Source organism: Leuresthes tenuis, unplaced genomic scaffold, assembly GCF_036924035.1.
Source record: "Leuresthes tenuis unplaced genomic scaffold, fLeuTen1.0.hap1 SCAF_18, whole genome shotgun sequence".
NCBI lineage: Eukaryota > Metazoa > Chordata > Actinopteri > Atheriniformes > Atherinopsidae > Leuresthes > Leuresthes tenuis.
The window spans coordinates 32,763,080-32,780,197 of NW_027325372.1; the positions used below are offsets into that span (position 1 = coordinate 32,763,080).

Consider the following 17,118-nt stretch of genomic DNA (forward strand, 5'->3'; position numbering starts at 1 on the left):
AGAAAATCCAATAGAGTCTAATATAGAATTAAAGTTAATATTTAGGCTGTCATTTTCAACATCTACATGAATATTAAAGTCACCCACTACAATGACTTTATCTGTACTCAGCACTAACTGGGATAAAAACTCTGAGAATTCAGACAGAAACTCAGAATAAGGGCCAGGTGGACGATACACAACAACAAACACAAGAGGTTTTTGTGATTTCCACTTTGGGAAAAACTGAGAATCAGAGATTCAAAAGAGCTAAAACTAATCTTGGGTCTCGGACTGATTAGTAACCCTGATCTGAAGATAGCTGCCACTCCTCCTCCTCTGCCTGTGGTTGGAGGAACGTGAACATTTAAATAGTCAGAGGGAGTTGATTCATTAATGCTAACATGATCCTCCTGCTGCAGCCAGGTTTCTGTAAAACAAAATATATCAATATGATGATCACAAATCAAATCATTCACTAACAGAGACTTCAAAGGGAGAGATCTAATATTCAGCAAACCACATTTAATAGTTTGATGTTTTTGTTCAGTTAAAGTTTTTGTTTTAAATTTTTTTTTGCACAAGAGGATTTGCTCCTTTTGTGTTTTTTGATTGAGGGGGGGGGGGCAGCATCAGGTGGGAAGCCACAGAGAAGTGTGTAAGACTACAACTCTGCATCCTGGTCTCAACCCTGGGATGTCATGTTTTTGGATGACTAATAAATTCGTCCATATTTCTAGAAATGAGAGCCGCTCCTTCCAAAGTGGGATGGATGCCGTCTCTCCTCATCAGACCAGGTTTTCTCCAGAAAGATTGCCAATTATCTATGTAGCCCACGTTGTTTGCTGGACACCATCTAGACAACCAGCGATTGAATGAGGACATGCGGCTAAACATGTCATCACTGGTCAGATTTGGCAGGGGTCCAGAGAAAACTACGGAGTCCGACATTGTTTTGGCAAAATTACACACCGATGCAACATTAATTTTAGTGACCTCCGATTGGCGTAACCGGGTGTCATTACCGCCGACGTGAATAACTATTTTACCGTATTCACGTTTATCCTTAGCCAGCAGTTTTAAATAGGATTCTATGTCGCCCGCTCTGGCCCCTGGAATGCATTTGACTATGGTCGCTGGTGTCGCTAATGCCAAGATATGTCTCCAGGAACAATTCTAGCTGCTGGTATCAAATTTATCAACAGTGGTGCAGAAATTGCATCCAATCTGACTAATGGAATATCATAATATCAATAGCTAAATGCTTACAAGCAGAATTATTGACATCCTTATTGATATTCTTGAAGAAATTATTGGAAATTCTTATATATTGATCAATTGTGTCACCTTTATCCATTGTCGCTGTTTGAAAGAGGATCACATGTTGCTTGTCTAAATATGTCAAAAGCTAACTTTTTGCATGGTAAGTACTGAATTTTCATAGCTGTATAAGTTTGGTTCTCGGATTTGGCCTGCCTGTTGCATAAAAAGTAAGCATTTAGTATGGTGTGATTTACTTGGTTGGAGTTTCTGATTGTTGTTTCATGTGAATATACATTAATGAAACAGATAAATTGAGAAATAGCTCATCCACTATCAAACCCTGACAAGCAAGTCAGTATCAGTTTCATCTCTACCAATAAAAGGAAGATCACATGACATTAAATAATACCCATTATAACTTACATAAAACATCCAATTGACCTGTATATTGATTTCCATGCAGTTCATTGTCAACATTGAAAAGTGGGAAAAATACAGTCTTATAATAGTTCATAAACAGCTATCTACTATCATATCATATCAGACCGTTCTGGGTATTAGAGGGCTGCTTTGGGATTGGGTCTCACCGGGTCCCACAGGACCCAACTCATATCATATCTACTATTCTGTACAGTATAGTCATTCTTTGAGTCTTTGAACCAGTGGCTTGTTGGTAACTACTAATCAGGTGTAATCTGTTTTTCATTTAGTTTTTTGCATTTATATAACTGCTGCTGAGCAAAATACAGACTGTGCTGTCCGATTTCTGTTTTTTCTGGAAAATGTCTTCTTCCATAACCACAATAGGCCATAACGTGTTTTTAAAAAAAGCACTGATATCTAATCTCCTTTACCTTACTGGTGTAATGGTTTTTTTTGGCTACATTGTGGTCTGTTATCTTCACTTTCTTCACTTTTCCCTCCTCTTTTTATTCACACTTCACTCGTATTGTAATTTGTCATCATCATTTCTCCACTCATGCTCTTATTTTTTCCTTTTCATTGACATGATGTGACTTTTACATTCTTGTTGAAGGACCTGGATAAGACCCAGACAGAGATCATGCGCCACCACACCAGTATCAGTGAGCTTAAGAGGAGTTTTATGGAGTCTGTACCAGAGCCTCGGCCCAGTGAGTGGGACAAGCGTCTTTCAACCAACTCACCACTGCGCACAGTGAGCATCAATGGCCAGCTGCAACCAGCGGTGAGTCTTGTTTATCGGGTAGAAAATACCCTGCAGATGTATTGTTGTACTCATATTCAGTTTAAATGGAGTTTGGGGGAGCAAGTTTTAACTAGTAGAAAGCTATTTCATAAAAAAATGTGTTTGTCTCAATAAAAATCACAGGTGTTAAAGATCAAATCAAAGACTTCGCTGGAGTCTTTGGCTGTTTAAGTGTCAGATGTTACTATTCTTCAGCACTCACAGGCAAGCCCGTATTAATGCACGGGCTTACCGGGGCTCAAGCCCTGGGGCCCGACCACATAGGGGACCCAACGCAAGGCTCGAGGAAAATTATGCACATGTGTAATAGCCTACGAGGATTGGGTTTGTTTTTTTTACATTCATGCTCCCTGTGTGACTGTTCAGACCGTTCTGGGTATTAGAGGGCTGCATTGGGATTGGGTCCCACCAGGTCCCACAGGACCCAACTCAAATCTCATGGGAGCGGGCGGCTAAAAAAAAACACTGCGGGATCGGGATGTATCCTAGCAAAAGGATGTCAATAAATGATGTGGAAAGGAAGCTCAAAGAAGGTCTTTACAGCACAAAGACAAAGCAAGGCAAGTCTGACATTTGGAGAAGTTTCTCAATTGTCTATAAATCTCTTTATTAATAGCCTGACGTGTTTTCTCCTGCGGGACGGGAGAAGACACAAAATCAATGCATTTCTATTATTGTGCGAGCATAAATTCTCAAAGTTTTGAGGGTGCGGGCGGGAGTGGACATAAACATTGCAGGTGCGGGCGGGAGTGGACATAAACATGCAGTTGTGGGCGGGAGTGGACATAAACATGTAGGTGTGGGCGGGAGTGGACATAAAAATGTAGGTGCGGGCGGGAGTGGAAATAAACATTGCAGGTGCGGGCGGGAGTGGACATAAACATGCAGGTGCGGGCGGGAGTGGACATAAACATTCAGGTGCGGGCGGGAGTGGACATAAACATTGCAGGTGCGGGCGGGAGTGGACATAAACATGCAGGTGCGGGCGGGAGTGGACATAAACATTGCGGGTGCGGGCGGGAGTGGACATAAACATGCAGGTGCGGGCAGGAGTGGACATAAACATTGCGGGAGCGGGCGAGAGTGGACATAAACATTGCAGGTGCGGGCGGGAGTGGACATAAACATGCGGGAGCGGGCGGGAGTGGACATAAACATGCAGGTGTGGGCGGGAGTGGACATAAACATGCAGGTGCGGGCGGGAGTGGACATAAACATGCAGGTGCGGGCGGTAGTGGACATAAACATGCAGGTGTGGGCGGGAGTGGACATAAACATGCAGGTGCGGGCGGGAGTGGACATAAACATTGCGGGAGCGGGCGAGAGTGGACATAAACATTGCGGGAGCGGGCGGGAGTGGACATAAACATGCAGGTGTGGGCGGGAGTGGACATAAACATGCAGGTGCGGGCGGGAGTGGACATAAACATGCAGGTGTGGGCGGGAGTGGACATAAACATTGCAGGTGCGGGCGGGAGTGGACATAAACATTGCAGGTGTGGGCGGGAGTGGACATAAACATGCAGGTGTGGGCGGGAGTGGACATAAACATTGCAGGTGTGGGCGGGAGTGGACATAAACATTGCAGGTGCGGGCGGGAGTGGACATAAACATTGCAGGTGCGGGCGGGAGTGGACATAAACATTGCAGGTGCGGGCGGGAGTGGACATAAACATGCAGGTGCGGGCGGGAGTGGACATAAACATGCAGGTGCGGGCGGGAGTGGACATAAACATGCAGGTGCGGGCGGGAGTGGACATAAACATGCAGGTGCGGGCGGGAGTGGACATAAACATTGCGGGAGCGGGCGGGAGTGGACATAAACATGCAGGTGCGGGCGGGAGTGGACATAAACATTGCGGGAGCAGGCGAGAGTGGACATAAACATTGCAGGTGCGGGCGGGAGTGGACATAAACATGCGGGAGCGGGCGGGAGTGGACATAAACATGCAGGTGCGGGCGGGAGTGGACATAAACATGCAGGTGCGGGCGGGAGTGGACATAAACATGCAGGTGCGGGCGGGAGTGGACATAAACATTGCGGGAGCGGGCGAGAGTGGACATAAACATTGCGGGAGCGGGCGGGAGTGGACATAAACATGCAGGTGCGGGCGGGAGTGGACATAAACATGCAGGTGCGGGCGGGAGTGGACATAAACATGCAGGTGCGGGCGGGAGTGGACATAAACATGCAGGTGCGGGCTGGCGTGGACATAAACATTGCGGGAGCAGGCGAGAGTGGACATAAACATTGCAGGTGCGGGCGGGAGTGGACATAAACATGCGGGAGCGGGCGGGAGTGGACATAAACATGCAGGTGCGGGCGGGAGTGGACATAAACATTGCAGGTGTGGGCGGGAGTGGACATAAACATGCAGGTGCGGGCGGGAGTGGACATAAACATGCAGGTGTGGGCGGGAGTGGACATAAACATGCAGGTGCGGGCGGGAGTGGACATAAACATGCAGGTGCGGGCGGGAGTGGACATAAACATGCAGGTGCGTGCGGTAGTGGACATAAACATTGCAGGTGCGGGCGGGAGTGGACATAAACATGCAGGTGCGGGCGGGAGTGGACATAAACATGCAGGTGCGTGCGGTAGTGGACATAAACATTGCAGGTGCGGGCGAGAGTGGACATAAACATGCAGGTGCGTGCGGTAGTGGACATAAACATTCAGGTGCGGGCGGTAGTGGACATAAACATGCAGGTGCGGGCGGGAGTGGACATAAACATTGCGGGAGCGGGCGAGAGTGGACATAAACATTGCGGGAGCGGGCGGGAGTGGACATAAACATTGCAGGTGCGGGCGGGAGTGGACATAAACATGCAGGTGTGGGCGGGAGTGGACATAAAAATTGCAGGTGCGGGCGGGAGTGGACATAAACATTGCAGGTGCGGGCGGGAGTGGACATAAACATTCAGGTGCGGGCGGGAGTGGACATAAACATTGCAGGTGCGGGCGGGAGTGGACATAAACATGCAGGTGCGGGCGGGAGTGGACATAAACATGCAGGTGCGGGCGGGAGTGGACATAAACATGCAGGTGCGGGCGGGAGTGGACATAAACATTGCGGGAGCGGGCGAGAGTGGACATAAACATTGCGGGAGCGGGCGGGAGTGGACATAAACATGCAGGTGCGGGCGGGAGTGGACATAAACATTCAGGTGCGGGCGGGAGTGGACATAAACATTGCGGGAGCGGGCGAGAGTGGACATAAACATTGCGGGAGCGGGCGGGAGTGGACATAAACATGTAGGTGTGGGCGGGAGTGGACATAAACATGCAGGTGCGGGCGGGAGTGGACATAAACATTGCGGGTGCGGGCGGGAGTGGACATAAACATGCAGGTGTGGGCGGGAGTGGACATAAACATTGCAGGTGCGGGCGGGAGTGGACATAAACATGCAGGTGCGGGCGGTAGTGGACATAAACATGCAGGTGCGGGCGGGAGTGGACATAAACATGCAGGTGCGGGCGGGAGTGGACATAAACATGCAGGTGCGGGCTGGCGTGGACATAAACATGCAGGTGTGGGCGGGAGTGGACATAAACATGCAGGTGCGGGCGGGAGTGGACATAAACATGCAGGTGCGGGCGGGAGTGGACATAAACATGCGGGAGCGGGCGGGAGTGGACATAAACATGCGGGAGCGGGCGGGAGTGGACATAAACATGCAGGTGCGGGCGGGAGTGGATATAAACATGCAGGTGCGGGCGGGAGTGGACATAAACATGCAGGTGCGGGCGGGAGTGGACATAAACATGCGGGAGCGGGCGGGAGTGGACATAAACATGCGGGAGCGGGCGGGAGTGGACATAAACATGCAGGTGCGGGCGGGAGTGGACATAAACATGCAGGTGCGGGCGGGAGTGGACATAAACATGCAGGTGCGGGCTGGAGTGGACATAAACATGCAGGTGCGGGCGGGAGTGGACATAAACATGCAGGTGCGGGCGGGAGTGGACATAAACATGTAGGTGTGGGCGGGAGTGGACATAAACATGCAGGTGCGGGCGGGAGTGGACATAAACATGCAGGTGCGGGCGGGAGTGGACATAAACATGCAGGTGCGGGCGGGAGTGGACATAAACATTGCGGGAGCGGGCGAGAGTGGACATAAACATTGCGGGAGCGGGCGGGAGTGGACATAAACATTGCAGGTGCGGGCGGGAGTGGACATAAACATGCAGGTGTGGGCGGGAGTGGACATAAAAATTGCAGGTGCGGGCGGGAGTGGACATAAACATTGCAGGTGCGGGCGGGAGTGGACATAAACATTCAGGTGCGGGCGGGAGTGGACATAAACATTGCAGGTGCGGGCGGGAGTGGACATAAACATGCAGGTGCGGGCGGGAGTGGACATAAACATGCAGGTGCGGGCGGGAGTGGACATAAACATGCAGGTGCGGGCGGGAGTGGACATAAACATTGCGGGAGCGGGCGAGAGTGGACATAAACATTGCGGGAGCGGGCGGGAGTGGACATAAACATGCAGGTGCGGGCGGGAGTGGACATAAACATTCAGGTGCGGGCGGGAGTGGACATAAACATTGCGGGAGCGGGCGAGAGTGGACATAAACATTGCGGGAGCGGGCGGGAGTGGACATAAACATGTAGGTGTGGGCGGGAGTGGACATAAACATGCAGGTGCGGGCGGGAGTGGACATAAACATTGCGGGTGCGGGCGGGAGTGGACATAAACATGCAGGTGTGGGCGGGAGTGGACATAAACATTGCAGGTGCGGGCGGGAGTGGACATAAACATGCAGGTGCGGGCGGTAGTGGACATAAACATGCAGGTGCGGGCGGGAGTGGACATAAACATGCAGGTGCGGGCGGGAGTGGACATAAACATGCAGGTGCGGGCTGGCGTGGACATAAACATGCAGGTGTGGGCGGGAGTGGACATAAACATGCAGGTGTGGGCGGGAGTGGACATAAACATGCAGGTGCGGGCGGGAGTGGACATAAACATGCAGGTGCGGGCGGGAGTGGACATAAACATGTAGGTGCGGGCGGGAGTGGACATAAACATGCAGGTGCGGGCGGGAGTGGACATAAACATGCAGGTGCGGGCGGGAGTGGACATAAACATGCAGGTGCGGGCGGTAGTGGACATAAACATGCAGGTGCGTGCGGTAGTGGACATAAACATTCAGGTGCGGGCGGTAGTGGACATAAACATGCAGGTGCGGGTGGGAGTGGACATAAACATGCAGGTGCGGGCGGGAGTGGACATAAACATGCAGGTGCGGGCGGGAGTGGACATAAACATGCAGGTGCGTGCGGTAGTGGACATAAACATTGCAGGTGCGGGCGGGAGTGGACATAAACATGCAGGTGCGGGCGGGAGTGGACATAAACATGCAGGTGCGTGCGGTAGTGGACATAAACATTGCAGGTGCGGGCGAGAGTGGACATAAACATGCAGGTGCGTGCGGTAGTGGACATAAACATTCAGGGCGGGAGTGGACATAAACATTGCAGGTGTGGGCGGGAGTGGACATAAACATTGCGGGAGCGGGCGGGAGTGGACATAAACATTGCAGGTGCGGGCGGGAGTGGACATAAACATGCAGGTGTGGGCGGGAGTGGACATAAAAATTGCAGGTGCGGGCGGGAGTGGACATAAACATTGCAGGTGTGGGCGGGAGTGGACATAAACATGCAGGTGTGGGCGGGAGTGGACATAAACATTCAGGTGTGGGCGGGAGTGGACATAAACATTGCAGGTGTGGGCGGGAGTGGACATAAACATGTAGGTGTGGGCGGGAGTGGACATAAACATGCAGGTGCGGGCGGGAGTGGACATAAACATGCAGGTGTGGGCGGGAGTGGACATAAACATGCAGGTGCGGGCGGGAGTGGATATAAACATGCAGGTGTGGGCGGGAGTGGACATAAACATGCAGGTGTGGGCGGGAGTGGACATAAACATGTAGGTGTGGGCGGGAGTGGACATAAACATGCAGGTGCGGGCGGGAGTGGACATAAACATGCAGGTGCGGGCGGTAATAGTCAGAAATTCAGTGGGAGCGTAAATTTCTTTAACATTAAAAGTATGTTTTGTTACAGTCAAAGTTATACTGCCGTGATTCTTGAAGTATTATTTTATGTATTATAAGCATGTATTTCCGGTGCCGGTGGCGTGGATGGCCTTGAGAAAGTGGTTAGCCCCGGGCCCATAGTGCTTTAATGCGGGCCTGCTCACAGGGTATATGTTCACTACTTGAAATTGTCAAATCGTTGGCACAGGTTTTAATGAGGGAGTGTTTTTGACAAGACACACATGTATGTTCAGCATTGATCAAAATATTGTTGGTTTGGACCATGAAGAATGTGTGTCATTTAGATCTGTTCATTGAGAAGAAAAGAAAAGAAAAAAATCTGTGTGTTTTAGTATTTTCAACCTGAAAGAATTCATTTTATCTAACAGTCTCAAACTCATGCTCGTAAGACTTTTTTTTCAACACCCTTAAGTCACATATAGTGACACATGTAGCGGGATTTATCTGAAAGTTCTCACTATCTGAATAAGCCTTATTTAACCTCGTTTTGGGCACCACCTTCAATCGAAGGAAAAAGACAGAATCTTATGATTCTGGTATGTTAAATTAATAATCAATTATTAATGAACAATTAATGATTAATAAATTCCAGTCTCATGTAGTCGCTACTCGTGAATTCTCATTTTGTTGGACTCACACATACGTAAAGGATGGATACCGGAATAATTCAAATAGTCTAGGTTTGTTACTATTTGAATTTAAAGGCTAACAGCTTGGGTTATTTTATCATTTTAACAGCGAATTCTCTCGACACCCACCGCATACCGTCTGAAATGTAAGAACAGGGCAGATCTCACTTGACACACTTTTGTCCTGTTAAGTCGCTCTGACCCGCCAGCGGGGGAATAATTACTTCTTCAGTATTCTTCCAAATACTGTTGTGAAAAAGGTATTAAAATACAGCTTGTGATATCACTGAGAACATGAAAGAACTTGCACAAAGATATAAAGCACATTTAATACAGTTTCAAGATTCAGCTAAAAGTGAATCTGAGGGAGGTCATTTTGAGAGATCCATGCAGTGACTGTCTCTGGCTTGGATCAGAGTCAGGGCAAAGGTCACTGTTCGTTTACTTTGACCCAGATAAGGTCGGAAGTGTCCTGTTCTGGTTTTCTCCAATATTCTCCTAAAGAGGGTTGTTTGTTTGTTCAGCTTAGTTAGCTCTAAGTCATTAATGCATCGAGTTTATGGCATAGGTCTGTGGAAAGAGGGGCTGAGATACTCCCCCAAAATGCTTTCATGGGCAAAGGTTGTTGTAAATTTCTCTTCCTTGGTGTAGAAATCCCCCATCTGGTATTTCCACACTGAACATCTCACAAAAGAATGTTGGACTAATTTAAAGTCTTAAGTTTGTATTAAATTCCACACTTGAGTTCGCTACACACACGTCACAGTGAGTGAAAGGTAGGATTTCCTTTTATGGTGAAATTCTCCAGGCAATGTGTGTCCTTGGGAGCTAGAGCATGCATGTTATCCACTGCAAGTATTTTAACAGCAGAAGTGAAAGAGAGGAAGAGATGTCTTCAAGAAAATTGACCTTTTTAAGCTTCCCCAATGACCCAGCAATCTTGGATCTCTGCATGCAGTTATTTTTTTTCTGGCCAACAACACAGTCTGGAAAAGGTTTGGATTTGTTCACTACACTTCACAGATGATAGTTTTATGAACTAAAACGAGTTTGACGCTGGCTTTGCAGTGAAAAGTTAAAAGTTGAGGGTGTTCCAACACTAAAAAGACACGAGTCTGAACCACAAGTTGTGAGTGAAACTGTTTCAAAACTCTGTGTTGTGTTGGCATTAGACAACTCCAAATAGTTTGTAATTAGTTCAGAACGAGGAAGAGCTTGGAACTTTAACCAGCGGATCTGGTTAAAGTGTCTTCTAATTGGTGGAATTCCTGGAGGTTTCCAGAGAGACTATGATGTGCTGTAAGAGTGTCTGAGTGAATGTGGCATGTAGTGTTGAAGCGCTTTGAGTGGTCAGCTAGGCTATACAAGTACAGTCCATTTACCATTTATGAGAGATTTAAATCCTGCATTCTGTCCTAATTCAACACCTTTCAAATGATAATAATAACCATAAAGTGGCTGTTAGGGTTTGTGAATTTTCAGTTTTATTTTGGGATTTTGTTTGATTTGATTTCTGTTTTCTACTTTTTGTTCTTGGAATTTGGATTTTTTTTTTGGTCGTAATATTCTAGTTTATTATTTTCTCTGTTTAGTTTCTTGATTTCTATGTCATACCCACTTTGTCGATCGTAGTATGTGACCTTTGCTTTGGTTTTGTTTCTGTTTACTTATTAGTTCATTTATGTATTCCTCGTGTTTCTTGTTTTAGTAAATCCACACCTGCTCAGAATCACATTTTTCCATTTTGGGAGAAAAACATTTCTCAGGGTTCATTCTTTCTTTCTATCTTCAACAGTAAGAGATCCAAATTAAGAGTAATGATTATCTGTATGTCTATATGGAGAGTTTCAGTTGAAAGCAAATTAAGACAGATGTGTGCTGTGGTTTAACCAGAAGTGCAATGGTTTGGATAGAGAGGGAGTTAACAGTTTTCAAAACCATAGCTTTTGTCATGATTGAGTGCAACCCCCCCCCCCCCCCCCCCCAGAGTGTCCAGTGCCTGATACCACAGATTATTCAACTTCTGTAAACTGTGAGATGGGGATTCCATGAGTTGGACTCATGGAATGAGTTTCCCTGCATATCCCACAGATATTCGATTGGCCATCTATCAAGCCTTGTCAACACCTCAAACAGTTTTTTTCATGTTGATAAATAACTGGGCATTTTTAAAGTGAGCATTATCCTGCTAAAAGAGACCACTACCATTAGGAAATACTGTTACCATGAAGGTGTGGGGGTGTTCATCCAGGGTATTTAGTTTGGTGGTAAATGTCAAAGTAGTTCATTGCCCAGAGGATTCCACTGCCTCCAGCTTGTCTGTAGTATTGCAGCAAATTGTTTTCTGGCTTTCTCTTTCACAGCAACAAAGTTTTCAGCTACATGTTGTTGTACATATTGTTAGCTTTTATATAGCTGTTATATCTTCATTTGTAAGTCGCTTTGGATAAAAGCGTCTGCTAAATACATAAACATAAACATGTGCTAAAGTAGCTTTCCTTTAGGGTAGGACCCCACAGTAGGTTGTCCACATATCAAGATTGGTGTTTCTGTCCACGGCCACTCCTCATGTTGAAGTTTGAGACCAGGCTGCCACAGATGGCTGGTCTGGTACACACCTTGTATGGCAGCACTGGATATTTGTTTTTTGAATATGTAGTTGAACAGACGAATGAGAAACACTTGGCAAAAGGCTTTTTAGGACATGGCTCAGGATAGAGATGCTATTTTAATGAATTTAACAATTTAGCTTGTGAATTCATTTTAGGGGCTGCACGGTGGTGTGGTGGTTAGCACCATCACCTCACAGCAAGAGGGTTTCAGGTTCGATCCCTGCCTGGTGCCTTTCTGTGTGGAGTTTGCATGTTCTCCCCGTACATGCGTGGGTTTTCTCCGGGTACTCCGGCTTCCTCCCACCGTCCAGAAAACATGCATGTCAGGTTAATTGGTGACTCCAAATTGTCCATAGGAGTGAGTGTGAGCGTGCATGGTTGTTTGTCTCGTTTGTCTCTATGTGGCCCTGTGATGGACTGGCGACCTGTCCAGGGTGTACCCTGCCCTTCGCCCGATGACTGCTGGGATAGGCTCCAGCCCACCCGCTACCCAATTAACGGACTGTCGGTATAGAAAATGGATGGATGGAATTCATTTTAGATGTCAATTGTGTGATTGAAATAAATTAAACTAGTTGTTTGGACAGGAGCATGGAAATGTGTTGATTTAATAGGAGTGACTAAGATTATGCCATGAAAATAAAGACAATAAAAAAATTCTTTTTTACATTCAGGTTCATTCTACCCCACGCAAAGAACTCCTCAAATGAATATAATGCTGAATCCAGTAAGAACTTCTACACAGACAATTCTTTGAGGGACAAGGATTCAGTTCCCATGACTACCATTCAGGGCTCAAGAATGTAAACCTTTTTTTGATGTTTTTCAGCCAGTGTCCCAGAAAACTGTGTCAAAGTAAATGACATTTAGACAAAGGAGGAAGACGTTAAGATTTTTCAAAAGTTTTGGCCTTAGGCAACTTTGGATCCTCCAACAAGAATCTTCAGTCAAATGCTCAAGAAATTATTTGCAAAAGGCTATTTTCATACTGTTGTGACGTTCTGTTGTCACATGATGATGTCATCATCCATCCATCCATTATTTTACATTTATCCAAGGTCGGTTGGTGAGGCAACAGGTCCAGGAGGTAAACCTAGACATCCCTCTCCCCAGGGACACTTTCCAGTTCCTCCTGGGGGATCCTTCAGATTTTCCAGACCAGAAGGTGTATATAATCCCTCCAGTGTACTGTGAATCTGTCCCGGGGCCTCCTCGCAATTGGATGTGCCTGAAAATTCTTCACAGAGAGGCAACCAGGAGGCATGCAAACTAGATGCCTGAACCACATCAGCAAATGGTTGAGCTCCTCCCCCTATCTTGAAGGCTTAGCCCACCCTCAGAAGGAAACTCATTTCAGCCACTTGTATCCACAACCTCATTCTTTCTGTTACTACCCAGTGAGGGTTGGAATGAAGATGGACCAGTAAATCAAAAGCTTCACCTTCAGGCTCAGCTCTCTCCTCACAAAAATGCAGCACCCTCATTACTGCTGAGCAAGCCCCAACTACAAGATCCCATGATATTTACACTATTTCGCATTAGGCAGAGACTCATCCCTGACCTGGAGGGTCCTATCCTATTGTGAAAACTTTCTATTTTTTGTCATCTGTGCAATCCAGACTTTTCTTATGTCCATTGTTCCAAACATCTGGACAAAAAAATACTTACGCTGCTGTGATGTTATTGCTATATTCCACTCTGACATTGTATCATCATACTTCACATCCCACCATGTTTGTGTATGTATGTTTAGCCAAATCACAGATTAAATCTGAAGTTCTTCAAAAAGGCAGTTTTTTTTAATTTTCCACTAAATTTTAAAGGAAAAAATATAAAACTGCTGTGAGTAATTCCTTTTCTTCGTGGGCCAATAAATAACTTACATTTAGTATAATTGTCTGCTGATTCTCGGTCTAATCATAGCACTTGATTAATAGATTTTTAGGGTATACATGTTTTTGAAAATAAAACACATCAGTATGCACATGTGCAATATGAACTCCAGTTGCTGGACAGCAGACTGTTACAGAAAATCAAGGGCATGGGGAAAGCAAAAATGACTTTTTACTTATTAAAAATGTGTATGACTTACACGGGAATCACTGGATTAAGTGTAGCAGACCTTAAAACCAATCTGTCAGTGAAATAGCTCACTCTGATTGGCTATTCAGCATAGCAAATGAGTGCACAAGAAGGGTGTGATGACGGAAAGCCAACAGCTAACTAAACATATAACAGGCAATCTCTTCAATCTCCTCTCATTTGTGTCCTCCTTTTTCCCAAAACAAGCTACAAATTCACACATTCCACAGTTTGCTTGTTGATTACTTAATGTTACAGTAGACACAAGTTTCTTCTAATAGTTTCATGTCAAAATTTCATTATGTACTGACAAATACAGGATGAAAACTTGTTGTTCATTATAAATACAGGATTCTAAGTGAAAAAGAAACAATAACCTAAGAATTAAAGTGACGATAACATTAGCTACTCTTCCCATGATAAAACTTTTTTGAAAGGAACACGAAAAGAAGCTCTGACTTACATTGCAGGAACTTAAGCAGTGATTTAATAATATGTTTGAATGTCCTTTAGCTGGATTTAACGATAATGTTACATTTGTTTTGCCTTAATAAAACCCTCAGTGAGTTTATTGCTGTTTATCTGATCCTGCAGTCTCCTGTGCTAAAGACCCAGACAGTCACCATCTCAGATTTCACCAACTCCCTAAGAGGAACTGTGACCTACAAGGACATCCCATTAGTTCACACCGAAACCAAGACCATCACATACGAGTCTGCACAGGTGAGGGGAATTCAGGGAACTGCACACTTAAGGAACAACATTTCACAAAGTATATGTAGACTGATATTTGTAACCTAAAGATATAGTCTAAATAACCTCTCCTGGTATGCAATGTGAAGTTATTTTTCATGGATATGCAGGTAGCAAACACTTTAACACTTCTTTAACACTTTTAAATTTACTGTAGAGGAGTCTGGCCTGAACTTTCGGTCCTGTCAATTTCTTAGTCTTTCAGCTAGATTTTGCTAGTGTACTCGGTCAGGAGGGTTCAAAGCCACTATTAAAAGAAAAAAAAATCAGCTAAAATTAGGGTTTTGTTAATGTAGGCATAGTCTTTGAGGGGGAAGCCATCCGGCTTGAAGGGGTTGAAGCAATTCTGCCTTTATACAAAGGTGTATAGGTGGATTTCTAAATGGATGTGGGGGCTTATAGAGACGTAACCACAGAAACCTATTGCTATAAAGGGGCCCTTCATCGTATTGAGTTTGTGTTTAGTCAAAGCCCAGGGTCAGTCCAGCTCAGACATTAATCCAAATGCGAATCAGGTATGAGAATATGGTATGACTTCAGATTGTTATACAGCAGCAAATCCCACCCATCTTGAAAAAACTGGTGCAGTTCTGAGTATTTTTTTCCAGGAGGTGGATGCACCAAGATTAGAAAGCTTTGCTGATTAAATAATACAAACTCCACAAAAATCTATTTCAACTTCAGCTTGGAAGGCTTCAAAATTGGACAAATGCCAAAGAGGGGTTCCACCAGTCGCACATCACCATGTGCCATTAGGCCAGGACCCGACTGTACTGACTGGCTGTGACTGAGAGGCGTATCTCTCTCTCTCTGTCTCTCTTTCTCTCTGTGTCTCGCTCCAGCCCTCGCTATCTCTGGGTTGGGATGTGAATAGAATATGAACAGCGGCTGGCCAATAGAGGGCGCTATGGCGTCGCCCTCCCAGCAGAAAGCATCATTCATACGAATTTTACAAAAATGTCAATATTTAAAATATTAATATACCCAGTAGCATGTGTAAAATATAATTTAAAAAATACAAACTACTTTGTAAAATCTGTTTTTCCTGCACACCCACTATCTGTATGTCTCAAATTCAGCTCTGGGCCGATGGAGAAATCGCCCCGAGGAAGCGGGGCTTTGTAGCAGACTCTCAACAGGCACCATTTTTCTATATGACAGCAAGCAAAATGACAACCCCGATAAGCCCGAGTCCTAACTCCTAAGATCCCTCCTTCAAGACCCATTTGAGAGGAGAACTTTGATGGAGAAGCTTCTGGTGAAAAAGTTGGACCTGGATCAACCTGACCTCGCTATCAAACAGCCGGCAAGCGAGAAGGGAAAGCGGTACCTGAGAGGCTTCTCTCCTAACTGGTACACCAGAAAGGCTTGGCTAGCTGGATGCAGCCATGCGTTTTAGAACCCCTGGGACAGATCATGCCTGGACAGTTACAGTAGTAAGGAATATGATTTCTGAGAAAACACCAGAACACACATGGATAACTCCGGGAACTCCATATTAGCACAGCAGAACATCGCTACGCAGCTGGATGATTGTTACAGGCTGGCAGTGAAAAGCACAAGGAGGTGGATAAAAACCGACATGTTTTATCCAAAATAATTGTGTGAAGTTTTGTGGTGCTTTTGAGTTGGCCTTGTGTGGACATGATGAGACAGACTCGTCAGAAAACCCTGGTATTTTTCGGGGTCTGGTAGATTTTGTTGCCTCTTTGGATAACGTGCTGGAGAAGCAACTGAAGACGGCGACTGTGTTTAAGGGGATGTCGAAAACGGTCCAGAATGAGCTGCTCGACTGTATGTTGTCCGTGGTGAGGAGTTATATTCAGGAAGAAGTGAAGAACGCCAATTTTGTCGCCATTCAAGCAGACGAGACGACGGACATTTCCACTCACTGTCAGCTGGTACTTGTGCTGTGTTACATCAATGGCATCAATGAAATACAGGAGCGGTGTGAGTTACTAAGATAAAATGTTCTAGTATTGGTCAGTGTTATTTCATGATGGAATAAAGCTATTGTTGAATGTATAACCTTTTGACTAGAAATATCTTTTTTACTGGATGTGGCACAGCCCCACCTAAAAAAATATAAAACTATAAAAAAATTAAAAACTAAATAAAAAACAACAAAATATGACTGCTATTCCAGACCAGTACGTCAAAAGACATGCAGGCCAGGGAGACGAAACAAACAACCCCATGAATCTCTTTAAATGACGTGTTTTCTCCTGCGGGACGGAGAAGACACAAAATCAATGCATCGCTATTATTGTGCGGGCATAAATTCTCTGAGTTTTACGGGTGTGGGCAATAATAGTTGGTTACATAAATTCTTATTTCCGTTTTCAAAAGACAAACTCTAGTTGCAAAGGATAACCCACTTTTCCACTTGATCTGATGTTTGTCATTAAGAATTATGAGTATGTGCGTCTGACAGTCATTCAAGTTTAGGGCGTCACAACAACCCGACAGAGAGAGAGAGAGACAGTCACTGTCTACTCC

General features: G+C 45.7%; 1 protein-coding gene across 7 annotated transcripts in view; it reads left to right on the forward strand.

Moving 5' to 3' along the window:
* The window catches only part of epb41a (erythrocyte membrane protein band 4.1a), a 92,991-nt gene that overhangs the window by 58,254 nt on the left and 17,619 nt on the right, over positions 1–17,118 (forward strand). For 6 of the 7 annotated variants that reach the window (XM_072370811.1, XM_072370813.1, XM_072370814.1 and 3 more), the window contains 2 exons: positions 2,279–2,449; positions 14,461–14,589. In XM_072370811.1, the coding sequence (XP_072226912.1) occupies positions 2,279–2,449; positions 14,461–14,589 (300 nt within the window). The remainder of the gene's footprint in view (positions 1–2,278; positions 2,450–14,460; positions 14,590–17,118) is intronic. The other variant, XM_072370816.1, reaches the window with a different exon arrangement.